This window comes from Phalacrocorax aristotelis, chromosome 15, assembly GCF_949628215.1.
Source record: "Phalacrocorax aristotelis chromosome 15, bGulAri2.1, whole genome shotgun sequence".
Taxonomy (NCBI): Eukaryota; Metazoa; Chordata; class Aves; order Suliformes; family Phalacrocoracidae; genus Phalacrocorax; species Phalacrocorax aristotelis.
This window is the reverse complement of record NC_134290.1, coordinates 10,749,102-10,765,021: the sequence shown is the minus strand read 5'-3', so window position 1 is coordinate 10,765,021 and position 15,920 is coordinate 10,749,102. Positions and strand designations below refer to the sequence as shown.

Sequence of the window (15,920 nt, the reverse complement as noted above, 5' to 3'; positions counted from 1 at the left end):
GGAAGCTGCTTTTGCTCATGAGCCTGCAATCAGCACTAATCCCCTGGTGCACCTCTTCTCATCCCAGGACATCGCCTGGGCTTCACTGCCACTTCCCTGCCTGGGCTGTTCCTCCCCATCCATAATAGGACTCTGTGCTCCAGCCTCCTGAACTGCCTTGTCACCCTGGTCAAAGTCATCAGTGGGGCACAGGAGGGTAGGAAGAGCCTTTCCTTCGTGGTAGAGACCGAGAGCTGCTGCCCCAGGTTCTCCCGGGCACAGCAACACCTCCTGCAACTGTCCCAAAGGGAAGGGAACACCACTCACACGCCTGACTGCCTGGTGGCTGGCTGAGACGTGGCTGTGGGACGTGTTTTGTTCCGGAGGCAGTCAGCATAGTGCCTTTTTTCCTCTTGGAAAGAAAAACAGCCTCTCGTAGGTCATCTTCTGGGCTAGGAAGCCTTGCAGACGGGTGCTAGTGACCATATTGTTCCTGTGGAGTTTGGCTTACGCAGAGGATGTTTCCCATCCTGCAGGGATAATGCTGCCCTTGTGCAAGTGTATCTGGTGTTAAACCCTTCTCCTTTTTCCCTCCTGTGACTACAGGTCTCCTTGAGCATGGGCGGAACTGGTCAGCCATTGCCAGGATGGTGGGCTCCAAGACCGTGTCACAGTGCAAAAACTTCTACTTCAACTACAAGAAGAGGCAGAACCTGGATGAGATCCTACAGCAGCACAAACTGAAAATGGTGAGAGTCCCATCTCAGCCCACACCCGTAGATACTTCCCAGCAAGCGCTTGCGTGCTTCCCATAGCCAAGGAGAATCTTTATCATTTTGGAGTGAAAGCTCTGGGGACTGGGGAGTGGGAAGCAGTGCAGGAAAGGGTTGTCTATCTGTCTGGCCCCAGGAGGTCTGGGGGAGGGGGAGCAGCTGCGCAGGAGATGCCTGGGTGTCTGGAGCGTGGCTGGTACGTGGGGAGATAAGGAGCAGAAGGAGGAGTGGGGTTGTGCGTTGGCCAGGAGGAGAGCTCGGTCCTGGCTGCGCAAACCTTCAATGCCGGCGAGGTTGTGCCGTTCCACCCCGAGGAACAGAGAGCACCACTGGGCACCGCAGCTCTGTGCCTCGCAGGTACCGTGGTTACCTGGTGAGCTGTCAGTTTTCACCAGAGAAATGCAGGGGTTTAGGACAGCATGAGGAAGGGCTGGTCCCGACACAGATGTCGGTTGTCTTTGGGGCTGCGAGACGTGCACATCTCTCCATGCCTCAGTTTCCCTCTCAGAAGGGGCTAATGCTGCTTCTTTTCTGGCGTGTGGTGCAGGCTGTGAATGAAGTGGGACTTGTTCGGCGTTCTGGAGATAGGACGGACTGCTAAGAGCAACTAAGGATTATAATTATTTCATTTGTAGAGTATCCTGGGGTTCCCAGTTTCTAGCTAATAGAATTCACATGGCTAAACCCCCAAGGGGTGCTTTGAAAATGCAAAGGACAATGTTCAATGCAGGAATCTCTCCAAGCAAGCTATTACAGCAAGGGTAAAAAGAAAGACAGGAAAACATTCAATGACTCACCCAGGAATTTAATATCCTAGTCAGTCTATAGGAATGAGAGAAAGAGAAGACATCGACGATTCTTTTTTATTAATTCTCTATGCACAGAGACACTCCTGTGTTCCCATGTTTCATCAAATTGTTTTTAGAAACAAAGCAAACAAACTATATAAAGACCCCCAAAACAATATGAAGACTGGAATGAAATGTTCATCAAGCCCTCTGAATATAAAATGTTACATTATAAAGATATCATTGTTCATTACTGGGGAGAATCAGAAATAAGATCATACAGCTTAGCTGGCAGTGGAGCCGGTGTATATTAATTTACTCTGCTTCCTAATGTTTCAGAAATTATATCACGGAAGTGTTTTTCTGCAGAACCACATTTTTCCCTGCATCCGTCCCTCCAAGGCAGCCGCTAGACTTCTCCGGTCTAATTGCTCACTCTCACTTGCAGTTTATATCAGCATCATCATTTTATTTTTTGAGCATTGGAGGCTATGGGAGTCAGTTGTGGAGAAGAACAATGAACGTTCAGCTGTTATTTATTGTGCTCTATTGTTTTGTGGCAACAGCAGATGCCAGAAAGCTGAATAAAATAAAAGAACAACTGAGATTAAATTGCCATAGACCTTCCTTCCTGACTCCTAAATATATTCATGAACAAACCAAGCTTCCTAATCTCATCCTATACCCATAGTCAGCCATGATGTCTGTCGAGGAAGCACGTGGCGAGGCAGTGTGGCATTGCCTAGTTTTGCCATGACATCCCCAGATTATCCCCTGACCTTGCCACCAACAGCTATTGCTGATCAAGTGCAGGGAAACACAGCGGCTTTGCTTTTCTTCCTCTTGATTAATGAGAGTAAAATTAATTAGCAGATCTTATTCATTTCCCAAATGGGGCTTATTAATATTGTGGCCTCCTCTTCCAGGTAGGTGTGACACCAGGTTTCAGCAGCATGCAGGTGACTCGGAGGAGCTGCGGGGACGGGCAGGTGGCAGGGACTGGTGTGGGACAGGAAGCAGAGCCTGGCAAGGTCCCTCTGTCCCCAGAATGTGGCAGAGCGCAGTGCAGAGCAAAATGTCCCCATTCCCCATGCTGGGACAGTGCTGGGTGGGATGAGGCCAGGCATTTAGGCAGCGCCTAGTCCCCATGCATGTTGAACCCTGGCTAGCCGGAGCCCAAGGAGCTTTGAGGATGGGAGGATGCTCCCTCTGAGCATCCAGAGCATTAGGAGGGAGAAGGGTTTGGTTTGCAGAGGGTGAAGGAGTCTGGCATGGTGACGCTCCTTTTCCACCTCTCCAGAGCCCGCATGGTCCACACGCTTCTACATGCTGTGTTAGGGGTTTTAATTTTAAGACCCATCCTTCTTCTGTAGAAATTCTCCCCTGGGGAAGGAGCACACAGGGGCCAGGGAGCTGCATGTGGGCTGTGTCAGCATGCAGAGCACCATTTCCATTCTCTCCCAAGCTGCTCAGCACTCACAAGACCCTTCCGCAGCCCATTTGAGGAGGGAGTCCCAGCGCAGTCCTGGCTCAAGAGGACTGGATGCCGCAGACCCCCACCCTCCTCCCTCTGCAAGCACTCCCGTGGCTGGGGTGCCCCTGCCAGCAGCTGCACTGTAGGACAGGCGGCCTGTTACTGCTGGGGCAGGGTCAGGCCACCTTGGGGCTTTGTTTTATCTGCCCTGTTGTGTGTTTTGGCTTGGTTTCGCTGCTGAGTGGCTCAGATGTGTCCCAGGCATCAGCGTCACTTAGCCTTGACCTTCTGCACACTGCGGTCTCTAATCTCAGCATTTAAGGAAAGCAGGGCATTGGGATACACAGTGTCCTCAGAGCTGCTCTTTTGTTAGCAGTTGGAGGTTAGGTGCTGTCTTCACTGGGACCTCTTTGCAGTCTGATTGTCACTTTGGTCTAGTGACTTCTGGGGCTTCTTTTGGCTTGTGCCGCGAAGATGAGCGAGTTTTCTCCTGGTCTGGTGCTGGCCCTGGTTTTGGACCTCTCTGAGGAAAATCTCTGCAGTTCCTTGCTTTTTTTTGGGTGGTGCTGGCTTTGCACAGCAAAGCTGCTTCACGGGGGACAGCTTGGTAGCCTCCTCTTCTAGAGCATGAACAAGTGTACCTTGCCTTGGTGCAGAGCCTTGGTCTTGGGATGGGGAACTGCGACCATCCTCACCACGGTGGGCAGAGAGGTCCTGCCTGTGGGCTCATCCCTCTGCCCCTTCCCATCGGTGCCGCAGCAGAGCTAGTCCTGTCGCAAATACGCGTCATTATGTCACACCAGTCTGTGACTGCATGGTCCTGCTCTTAGGACAGGCTGAGGCCAATGCTGATGGGAGGTACCCATGTCGGTAGCGGGGTTTGGAAGCTGTTTTGGCTGTTGCTGCCACATCAGGTGGTGAGTGCAAGGAGAGATGTTGTGCCCAAGGGTTGGTGGCATCTCCATCTCCTCTTCTAGAACAGATGGTGCAGGTGAACTTGAGTGGTGGGAAGCAATGCCCAGCACCCGGGATGGCAGGAGGAGAGGTGAGGGAAGAGCTGCCCATCCTTGCCAGGCTGGGAGTCAGTGTGATGGGGCTGGCTGGGGACCAGGTGCCCGGGAGGACAGCGCAGAGGAGCAGGCATGGAGTGACCCCTCGTCTGGGGTTCATTGTCCTCGCTGTGCACAGCGTGTTTTCTCAGCAGTCTTGGTGAAGCAGACTGCTCAAGTGGCACCAAGTCCTGGATGATCCTGCAAAAATACCTGGTGGCAGGTAGAAAGCAGAGACACCATGGGCTGGGGTAGGACAAAATGAGCATCAGAGTGCCCATAGAAAATGGTCCTGGCACCTTCCCGTGACCTCACTGGTAATTGCTTGGATTAGGAGTACACTGTGACAATGGGAGGCACCTGGTCCCAGGCGTGGCTCACAGAGACTCTTCCCATGTCTGCCGCGGTTGTGGTTAGGATCCTGGGTCAGACATGGTGGCCCTGTGGCTGCTTACAGAGGCAGAGCAGAAAGGGACGCCTTTCTTGGGCAGGGTGCCAGGGGGAGGACTGCATGAGGGGGCCACAGCTGTTGGCATTATGAGAGGCCAGTTGATGGCCTGAATGTGTCTCTGGATGTAGCCAGGATCTGCTGCCTGGATTTTACATCATCTTCCCTAAATACCAGCAGTGGGGTCTGCCAGGAGAGGCACCCACAGTGCCCCCGGGGCAGCTCGCTGCTCCGCTCTTCCAGCAGCTGCTGGCCCCAGGCTCTGGCCAAGTAGGGTGCTGAGGCAGAGGCTGGTTCCCAGCTAATTCCCCAGGGAGGAGCCTGCTCCTGCCCGCGGCTGAGTCACAGACCCGTGAGTAAGAGGCAGAGAAGTCTTTGCCATAGTAACATTCGGTGCTTTGTCACCACATTAGCGTGATGGGGAACTGCTGCTTCAGACAGAAATGTACGGTTGCTGAATTGCTGCCGTGGCAGAGGCGCGAACGCTGGCAGCACCAGGGCATCACCGCTGCTGCCGGGATGGGGCGAGGGCACCACAGAGCTCTGCCTTCCTCTCGCTGTGTCCCCGCGCCTTCACAGAGCCCTTTCTCAAGTGCCTTTTTTCCCCTCTCTCCTGCCCAGTTTGATAAAAATAGATTTTGAGCAAGCAGCGTTTCCAAGCAAAAAGCAGTTGTATTTGTTTGTTTTATCTGGAAGTTTTTTAAGGAATTGAAAAGTTGAAGGGGGGAAAGGGGGGACCAGATCTTCCCAGCACAGAAATCCAGCAGCAAAGTTAACGTTTCCACCATGGCTTTATCTTTTCATCCATGTAAATAAACGTCCTACACACGTCATTCGTGTGGAGTTTGCAGGGAGAGCCGGAGATGATGGGCCTGTTCCTACTGGTAATATTTACTCAAGCAACAAGAGCAGGAAACAATAGCAAAGCTGAGACTTTTCCTTTAGGTCGGCAGGAGGGAGCAGCTCTCCGTGCCCTCGTGGCTGCAGCACGTGCCCCAGCAAGTGGAGACAGGGCTGTCTCGGGGCAGGATGGGGTACCAGGCAGCTCACCTTCAGGATGCTGTGCCGTATGGAGCATCCCCACCACCCACTGGCAACTCCCGGCACGGGAGTCAAAGTCCTTTGGCAGCACCTGCATTAGGGGACGCAAAAGCTGGTGTGCGAAAACGTTGGCTGGGCTGTATCTGGGGCATCAGCTTTGTTATCTGCAGATGAGCGTCAAGCCGTGGCTGCACACGTTTGTATAGCTAGAGGTAGTGCCTGGAAATGCGCAGGATGAATGCGTCGCACGTGTGTAACGAGCCGACGCGGGACTGCTGGGCTCTTGCCAGCCCTGCACTGGTGACTTCTGCATGCATGTCCCTTGTCCGCGTGCCAGTGCCATCCCTCCCTCAGAGGTTTGCTGCTGCCTGGGACTGGAGCTCCAATGGAGCTGGGCTGCCCATTGCATGGTGGTCAAAGTTTTTTGGCCAGGTGAGACCATGCTGCCGGGCTTTCAGCAGGCGAGTCTGGTCCCAAGAACTGATTTTCAGAGGGTTTATGTGGGGGGACCGTGGTGGTGTTAGCACCCCTCTCAGCCCTTCAGGCAGGACTGGTGCTTTCTGCTCCCCATCCCTTGGGTCTTTCCTTCTCACCATCTTCTGCTTTTTCCCCAGGAGAAAGAAAGGAATGCCAAGAGAAAGAAGAAAAAAGGCACTGCAGTTCAGAACGAAGAAGCTGCTTTCCCTCCTGCAGCCGAGGACGAGGAGATGGAGGTGTCAGGGACGAGTGGCAACGAGGAGGAGATGGCTGAGGAGGCGGAAGGTGAGGCGGGTGGGGTGCTGCAGCAGCGGGGATGCGCTCAGCTCTCCGGGCTTTGCTGCATGGTTGTGGCAGAGGCACTGTGCACGACCTCTCTGGGACTGCAAATGTCAGCACTCGTGGGGCGTCACGTCTCACCCCAAAGCCACACCGAGGTGAAGGCATCTACCACCACAAGGTGCTCGTGGCCTTTCAGACACCTCTGGCTTTCACGCTTGCAAGGAGTGCCCTGGATCACTGCCCTGTCTGTCTGGAGGATGTTTATTTTGGGAAGGTCGTGCAATGCAGGAGCTCTGTTACCAGCCAGCCGCTGCTGTGGCTGCTGACATGCGTGGTGGGCCAGAGGGGCACAGGGAGGTTGTCAGCAGCCTCTGCAGCCCAAGGGCTCCTTGGCCCCTGCATCAAGGCTGCATGTAAAGGGCTCACTCATAACTTGGGGTGGTCCCAGCAGCTTCTCTTCGCCCTGGAGGACAGCGAATCCTTTGGTTTCCGATCTCCATCAGCACGCGCTCCCCAGAGCACCCAGCTTACTGGGGCCTGGCACACTTTTGTGCTCTTATAAATCACATGTTATGGTGTTCTCCCCCGAAGCACAAGGTCCCTGCGTGCTCGGCAGGGTTAGATAGCTGCCACTGTGGGCTCTTGAGGAGCTTATCATGGGCTCAAGGAGGGATAAACCACTAAGGTTTGCATGTGCCCATCCTCATCGCATCAGGGCATTGCTGCCACTGCTGCCCTGGGCAGTGGAGCCTGCAAAGGCAGGGGAAGCCGTGGTCTCCTACCGGCAAGTCTGAGGTACCTTGGCGGCTCTTTTCCTCCTCCTTTCCCTTTTAAGGCAGTGTTTTCTGCCCTCCCAGCCATACCAAAGAAAGGAAGCAACTTGAAAGTGACAATTTTCAGCTATTTATCGCTTAGAAAGCTCAGCAGCGAGTTTGGAGAAAATGTGCATAATTTTCCAACAATAGCCCCATTTGACTTTTGTCAAAGTAATTTAATAACTTAACCAGCACTGCTGGCACCACACTGGTTCCTGGCCTTAGCACCCAGGCTAATGGAACTCGAAATGGGAAGTCTTTTCAAATCATCATTGCGAGTGACTCATTACGAGGCAGATTCCAGGTAAATCTTTGTGCGAGGTGATACGTGACTCAGAGGCGCAAAGTAAAAGGTAGTTATTGCTCTTTGTAAGAGTGCCTGAGAGGAAACAATGTGTTTTTGAGATTAGAGGAGGATCTCTTGACGTGCTCCCAAGCCTTACTCTCTAAGCTTCGTCACTTGTTCTGCTGCTGGGGTGGGCTACGGAGCTGAAGAAAGGCCTAAGCGGGGGGCGGTGAAACGTTACGGGCATAGAAGTGCCAGGGCAGTGTTATGCATGAAACAGCTGCTGGCTCTGAGGTGACATTTGGGGATGCTCAGGCAATAGCTTGGGGTCAGGGAGCCATGTGGCCAGCTAGGGAGCAGGGGAAAGACTTAGCATGGGGGTTACAGTGTAGTCCATGGATTCAGCATCCAGCGGCAGTGTGCTGGAGCCTAGAGCTTGGCTGAGCCTGGGACAAGCCACTGCTGGGTGTCTCGACATGGCATTCAGAGTAGCATTCAGCAGCAGTCAGGGAGAGTTTGGCCAAACGCGCTGTAAACCTCGTCCCTGGGTGGGGGATGGGACACCTCATAGTTTGATTGCAAGTGAGTAAAGGTTGGAGAAGGCTGAGATTCCTGATGAGTGTGGCATGTTTTCCTGCCAAGGAAGGATGGATGTGCTCCGACGTACGGCTCATGGGATACAGTCCCTTGGTGTCGCTCGTCTCACCAGCATTTGAAAGCTGTGTGTGCTGCTGTGGAGAGACAAGTAAAGGAATGCACGGGAGGAAGCCTTTGGGCATGAGCATGAGAGCCGTGCCTGGCAGGGACATGCTGAGATGGGACCAGGAGCCTGGTGCTCCTGGCCCTGATTGTGTTTGTCCAGCAAAGGCTTGGAGGGAGCAATCCTCTCCCCAGCCATAGAAACAATGTCTTGGCAGCACCTTCATCTGCAGTGGTGCATGGATGCCTGTGCTGCCAGCTCACATCAAGCCATTGGTGGCAGATCTGAGAATGATCCTTTCCATGTAATAATTAACCTGTCCCGCAGCACTGCCAGCACTTCGCTTTCGCTGACCCTGACCTTTCTTCTGCCACTGGCAGCTTAAATAACAACAAACACACGTGGTGTTTTGGGATGGTCCCCAGCTGCCCCAGGGGTGGCAGAGCCAGGGTCATGGGCGACGTAAATCAGCAAACAGGATGCCAGCAAGGTGCCTGGCCCCAGGGGAGCAGAGCTGATCTAGAGCCATGGGTGAGGGGGCGAGGAGGGAGGTCCTGTCCTGCAGATCCAGCCAGTGGCCAGGGTTTTCCCTTAAAACCCAGTTGCTCAGTCTCCAGGCTTTTGGGCATGTGGTTTTGCGTTTGGGTAGGGGTTAACAACAGTTGTTGTGCTGAGCAAGCAAAGAGGCCCCTAGAGCATCCCTTTGCTTAGTAGGCTCTGGATCTGGGGATCCCGGCACAGCTCTCCCAGCCCCGGGATCATCTCCCCCTCAGAGGAATGAGGGCGTTCTCCTCCCATGGGAGGGGGCGGAGGCAGCGATATGGGAAGCGAGAATCTCGGGCTGATCCTTATTTTTATTTCTTCCCTTTTCTCAGCTGCAGTAAATAACAGCTCCGACACTGAGAGCATTCCCTCGCCGAGGCCCGAAGCCAAAGAAGGAGGCGAAAACGGAGCCAAGGCACCACCCGGGCCAGGAGGTGACTCCAGCGCAGAACCAGCAGTCAAGTTGGAAGAGGCTCCAACACCCCCTGACGATCCCCCCGCTCCCCCCGCCAACCCCACTCCTGCCACCAGCCCTCCACCGGAGGCAGCTCCTGAGCCACCCACCAGCGAGGAGAAGGTACAGGAGGACCTGGTGGTGGACGTGGTGAAAACGGAGGAGCCAGAGGAGAAGGTGAGCGAAGAGCCCTGCAAGAGCGAGGTGAAGAAGGAGGAGAGTGAAGACAGCCAGGAGAAGGATAAGGGGAATGACAAGAAAGCGGAAAGCAGCGTCGGCGGCGGAGGGACAGCAGGGACGGAAGGGACGCCCAAGGCTGAGAAGAAGGAGAGCCATAAAGGCAGTAAAGGCCCTGGGGTGAACCCCGACAGCGACTCCAGCGCGACCTGCAGCGCAGACGAGATGGACGAGCAGGATGCTGTGGACAAGAGCAGGTAGGAGCGGGGAGAGAGGTGGGCAAGTGCATGGCCTGAGGGCCAGACTAGCATCTCTGTTGTGTGCCGCAGTGCCCACGTGCGCTTCCGTGAGCTCCTTGGGAATATCACCACTCAGGTGCTCCCACAGGCACAGCCTGACTGTGTCCCCACGTGGCTGTGACTCTTCGGCCATCGCTTGCAGAGGGGCCATGACACAACGGGCAGTGCGATGTCCCAATGTACGGGTGCTGCTGGGCAATGGTCGTGGGCAGGTGTTGGATGCAGAGCCACTGCGTCTGCTGGCCGCAGCCCATCTGGGTGATGCAATGGAGTGGGATGTGCCCTCAGGGACAGCAGAGTTGTGCGGAGGCACAGGCTGGTGTGCCAGCATCTGGGACTGGGAGCAGTTTCTGTCTCAGTTGGTGCTGGCAGGAGAGATGTCATGTCAGGGACATGATCCCAGTGCAGAGAGGGGGCAGGTTGCTCCCTCAGTGGAGATGCCACTTGCATTTGTAGGGGTGAATTATCCACCCTAGATGCAAAGGCTGAGAACAGTGTGGGCTGTGCAAGCTTTCCTGGGGCCATGCAATTGCGTCTTCGCCTGAGCTGCTGCGGTCCCGAGCCCTCCACCTACCCCTGCGGCTGGCAGCTGAGGGCACGTCTGACCCTTCCTGGGTGGCTCTTGGAATGCGGAGGGGAAACACTGGCCTTTTCCTTGGAGAAATGTCCTGTTCCCCTGCTGGTCCTTCTCAGAGAGCCCTCCCTACCCAAGAACCACACAAATGGGGAGAGGGTTTCCTGTTTTTTAGAGAATGTGTATGAATACATGCATCTTTGTAGCGCTGATTTCTCTAATGGCTCCTCCTTCCATCCACGCTGGCTCCTGGGTCAGGAGGGCCCTCTGAGTTTGCCCTGCTGTCGCATATAGGGATGGTAGTCCCTCCCTGCTCCCTGCCTTGGAGCTGGGCTGGGATGGGATGCTGGCATCCGGCATCCTGCATCCCACATCCCACATCCCTCCCATGGGCTTGCAGGGGCAGTGTGGCAGTGAGACGGGTGCTGCCAGGCCAGGCAGGCTGTACGCAGTGCTGTGGATGGGGATATTTAAAAGAACAAATGAGCAAAGCAGCGGGATGAGGCGGTAGGGAGCCATTGTGCGCCTCTACCACTCCTAACAGCCTCCGTGCTTTCCCTGTGGTGGATGTAGGAGCCAGTGGCTGAGTGCTGCTTATGCAGGAGCATTCTCCATGTTGCCTGGTGTGCTGGTTTTGGGTGTGTGGTGCTTAGTTGCCAGCTGGGGTTAAATCACAGCACCTGGCTTCCCCGGGGGAGAAGCCCCTCTTGCTGCCAAGCAGCTGGAAGCAGCGCTGATGATGCCGAGGGGTGGTGTGGATGCTGCTGGCCCTGGCCCCATGGCAGGGCTGAGGCCTCTTGGCTGCAGTGCTCCTCTCCAGCAGTGGATGGAGTCCAGCACCACCCTTCCCACCCTCTCCTCCTTCCCAGACAGGAGAAAAACTCCCAGCAAGGGAGAGTGAGGCCAGCGGGGCTGCAACTCCTCAAGTTTTAACCTAACTGAAAACAGGACAGCAGCAGCTTGTACCAACTTCCCAGCAGCAAAAGAGCAAGTCGTCTTGGGAACGACTATTTCATCCCCAGCTCCTCACTGAGTCAGCACCTATCTCACTTGTCAAACAGTTACCAGCTTCCAGGAATATCAAACATTAAACAGGCATCCCGCTGCTCCTGGGCCACTCCTGTCACCTGGTGCGGCAAAGCACGGGCGATAGCAGAGCCTGCCAGCACAGGAAAGCTGCAGCCAAAGCTGGCGTCTGGCACTGCCCAGCCCGCGAGCCCCAGGAGCACCCACAGGGTCGGTCTGCAACCGGATTGAAGGTTTCAGTGCCATCGTGCTCCCAGCGGGGACTCTGTGCCCTTCCCTGGTGTATCTTTGCTCCCTTGCATTTCCCACCAGCCAAGGGCTGCTCACTCACAGGCGGTTACTGCAGCCCTGCTGCTGCAGCGTGACTTGCGATGAGCAGGGCGAGGCTGCCGAGATGCCGCGTGAGCCGCCCCATCACCGCATCACCCGATGCTCGCCCGCCCACCCAGCGCCGGCGGGGCGTGGGTGCTCTTCCCTGCGCTTGTAAAAACACCGAGCTGTCCGTGGCATCTCCCAGAAGGGGACAGAGGGTGGCTGGGGTGTCCCTGCAGCAAGAGGGAAGGTGTGCAGGGTTGGCGTAGGGGCGGCATTTCTCGGGTCCTCCTGGGGTTCACTCTAGCAAAGACAGGTCCGTGAGGAGGAGTTACAGCCTTAACTCATCAAAGCTGAAGAAGGCGGCTCATTGTCTGTGGTTCCGTACCGCGTGCGCTGCAAGAGGGCTGCTGCTAGGGCTGCCAGTACTGCAGTTCAGCAGGAGGTCACACCAGATGGGAGTGAGGGAGGCCGTGCACAGTCACCCGCTGCAGACCTGCAGCGCAGAGAGGGAGACACCTGCCCATAAGCACTGCACCGAGCCACCCTTGTGCTGCCTCAGCCGTAGGTGCATTGCTGCCATGGCCCTGCCTCAGGGGAGCTCGCCAGGGAAGTCTGGTAGCTGTCACCTTTGCCCAACCACTGCGGGTGCAAGGAATTGCATTTGGTTGGGTCATGTAATCAGTGCGTTGGCTCATCTAGCAATGAAGCTGGTCCCTGTCTCCATCGTGGATGTTTGGGGAAGGTGGTGTCCTGGTCACCCCCAAAGCTTTGTGCCTGAGAGGGGACATTTCCACACTGCCGAGGCTCAGCTGTGTGCATGCTGACCCCTCCCTGCTCAAATCCTTTTCCCATCCCTCCCCATGCCATCACCCATGGTTAGGGACTGGTGTTGGGGTACGGAAGGCTCTGGGTTGGCAGTGTGTGGGTACGAGATGGCTGAGGGTTGTTCATCTGGTGACTTCCAGAGCAAAGCACCCAACAGACAGCCTTGTGTCTGGTGCCAGATCTGCTAGGAAGGACATAATAAATTATGCAATTTGCATATTGATTAATTTAATACCAACTCTGGCTTCCTAAGTGTCCGGATCATGGAGGGCTTTAGGAAACCTGAGGATCTTAAATGCATTTAAAGAGACTTTAAGGGTGCTTAAATGCATCTCTGCAAGTGCCACAAGTGCACAGGGTGGCTTCTGGGGCGGTTGCTCTGTTGGCAGCTGCCAGGGTTGGCAGGACCCCGCTTGCCAGTTTCTGGAAAACCAGGCTGTTCAGCTACGTGTCTCGCGAGAATCGCTGCTGAGGAGAGTGATGCTGAGCACAACCGTGGCTGCTTAGATCTGTCCCGCACCACTAGCAGTGACAGTGACATGGAGTTGGGCCAGTGCTCCCGGGTCTGTCACCTCTTGGTGAGCACCAGGGCCCATCTTAGCCCAGGCTGAGGCAACACATGACCGGCCTGGCAGCACTGGTGTCGGGGTGAAGTGGCAGGAGAGCTCATCCCAGGCACCGGGAGCCGAGCAGCGTGGTGCTGGCAGCCTGTGCTGCTGCCCCGCCGCCTAGATCAGGCTTGCCCAGAACAAAATTGATTTTTTTTTTTTTAAATAATAAAAATCAGATTGACTTCTTTTGGGGCAAAATCAGAGCCCAAAGTGTTGGGAGAGCGGGGCCAAGGCTGCAGACTATGCTGGAAATATGGGGTCTATCCAACTTGGCAGCCCCAGAAGTGCTGCAGCTCAGCATGGCATGAAGATCTTGGGAGTAAGCCAGGTGCCCTTGTCCCTGGCCACGTGTCTCAGCAGCCTTTGAGGCGTTACACCACTCCAGGAGCCCCATTCCTCCACAGCTTGACTTCACAACATCCATAAAGCTCCATGGGCAGACATCATTGTAATTATTCAAGGAGCTGCTTGGATTTGTTGCTCCTCACCTGGTCTCCCATGGGTGCCTAACCAGTGCACCCTGGTCCCAATCCAGAGGTGGGTCCCCTTCCCCTCTGACACCGGCCACTACGCAGAGCAAGGGCTGGGGCAGTCCCAGCACCGTGATGAGTTTATTCCCCGCACATGGCCCTGCCATGCTTGTTTATTCATTCAAGGGTGAGCATGGGCTGACCTTGAAATTTATAGGCTGAACAGAGCAGTGAAATAACAGCTAAAATAAACAAATCAAGCTGTAAAGCTTGAAAACTATGAACTGGCTTCAACAAACTGGAGTTGGGAGGGAGAGAAAGCAGAGATGGCCTGGAGACGTGGTCCCCAGGGTTTCAGCACAGGCTCAGGAGCTGGACACACCAAGGTTTTGACCCATGGGCTTCGCATGCCTCCATCCCATCCCATTCTGGGTGCACCATGGAGATGCCCACGTCTCACTGTTTGCACAGGGGTTAAGCACGGCCATCTGGGTGTCTACCAGGCAACTAAACAGCCAAGAGGAAGAGCAAATGGAGAGAGTGTAGGGCTGCACAGCCACTGGGCTGAACACCAAATCCCATCCAAATCCAGCCTTTCGTCTTTCAAGTGATCCGACTGCCCCCACTGTGTGCACATGGTTGCTTGCCCAGGCTTTAGCACCTTGATAAAAGGCAGTCCCTGAGGAGGAGCATGAAGCTGATCCCAAGTGCCGAGCAGGTACCACGTGTGAGCTCCGGAGAGTGGCATGATGCCCAAATGAAATCTGAACTGGTTGCCCTGCTCTGCAACTCCCAGCTCCAGCTCTGGGCTCCAGTTCTCCCTCGGGTTTATTCTGGACAACAGCAGCAGATTTGCTAGAAATAGTTAGCGTAGGGGATGAGGGAAAGAGGGCTTCAGATCCTGTTGAGCTGGAAATAATAGTCTCATTTGAGCATGGAGCCCCATGGGGGTTGTCTTCTCTGGAAAGCAGGATTTGAATCCCGTCCCACTCTCTGTGTCCCTTCAGCCTTGTCATCTCACACCAAAGCTGCCCTGGTTGCTAGCTGGGCATTGCTGGGCCAGGTTGTGTTCCCCTCTGGGCCTGCCCTCATAGACCAAAATGACCCGGGAAACGCCTGCAGCTCACCAAGGTCGAGGTTGAGACCCCTCCCCAGCAGCTGTGGGTCCCCCGTGCTTTGGGCAGCGCAGCAGATTTTCCTGCTGAACAACCTCCGGTCAGACAAGCATCCTCGTGGTAGACGCAGAGATCTTCGGAGTGGTAGTTGCCACCTGAACAGGTTTGGGACCATGGCAGCAGCTTGCAAGGCTGGAAGCCCAAGTGTGTGGTGTTCAAGAGCCCAGGTTCCCAGCAGCGAGCGTACTCTGATGAAGAGTACATCCTCTAGGCTTGGCAGCATAAAATGAAGGGGAGCAGGATGTGGGGGAGCAATAGGACATGGAACTTGTCCGTGGCATTGCCTGGCTGACACGTGTGTTTTGTGCCCAGGTTGCTGTCCCCTCGGCCCAGCCTGCTCAATACCGCCAGCGATGCCAGGCTGAACTCCTCGCCACAGAAGCCACTGGACCTGAAGCAGCTGAAGCAGCGTGCTGCTGCCATCCCTCCCATCGTGAGTACCCCAGCAGAGAGGGCCGGGACTGAGAGCACGGTGGCCGTGTGTGCCTCGTGCACGCTCTCCCGTTGCGCTGTGTTGCCTGCGTGGCGTGCATCAGGGTTGCAAGGATGTGCTCATTGCTGAGGATGGCCAAGCGTGTGGTCTGCAGAGAGCTGTGCCTGGGCGGTGCAAGCCCCCCAGCAGGCAAGGTGCTCTCTGCAGAGCGTGTTCCCAGCTCCTGGAGCAGCTCTGCCAGCAACATTTGGATGTCCCTTGAGCTCTTTTATCAGAAAGTTGTGGGAGGTCTGGACAGAAAAAGCTTCTCATTGCCACATGACTGCTGCCTCCCATTGCTTTAAAAAGCAAGTGTGCACCTTCCCAGCCCTGTGCTTCTCTTCATCTCATGTGTTTGAAGGATACCACGTAAGAAGCATTTATGCTCTTTCTCATCCAGAAGTTCTGCTTGGTCCCCCTTTTTGGTTACCCAGCAGCCGTGTACTGAAAGAGCATGTATTCTCTGAGGCTGGTGGTTCCTCCTGGTGCAGTGGCTTGGGCTGTGAAGAAAAGCACCCTGGTATCTCCAGGGTCAACGCCAGAGGAGCAGCATCGCAGGGTGGGCAGGGAGGAAATCCCTGCTTTTGGGTTTTTAGTACTCAGGGAGGACCCATTCCTGATGCTTCTTCAGTTTCCCATGTTACAGCTTAAGATGTGGCTGCTGTAATGTAACTTCTAGCAAAAGCTACAAACACTTAACTGTAGATTAGAGGTTTTAAACAAGGAAGTCTGAAGGCCGTCTGTAGTGTCACCAGCACAGAGCTGATACACTCTTTGTTGTGGGCTTTTTTTCATCTGTGGCTGGTGAGCTTTGGAGCCTTGTTTGGGCTCATAAGACTTGCAGTGATAGTGTGGGGCAGGTGCTTC

At 55.1% G+C, this 15,920-nt stretch overlaps 1 protein-coding gene across 16 annotated transcripts in view; it reads left to right on the top strand.

The window, feature by feature from the left end:
- Window positions 1-15,920, top strand: part of NCOR2 (nuclear receptor corepressor 2) — a 256,899-nt gene that overhangs the window by 204,711 nt on the left and 36,268 nt on the right. For all 16 annotated transcript variants that reach the window (XM_075110457.1, XM_075110456.1, XM_075110450.1 and 13 more), the window contains 4 exons: window positions 586-728; window positions 6,167-6,314; window positions 8,988-9,543; window positions 14,894-15,014. In XM_075110457.1, the coding sequence (XP_074966558.1) occupies window positions 586-728; window positions 6,167-6,314; window positions 8,988-9,543; window positions 14,894-15,014 (968 nt within the window). The remainder of the gene's footprint in view (window positions 1-585; window positions 729-6,166; window positions 6,315-8,987; window positions 9,544-14,893; window positions 15,015-15,920) is intronic.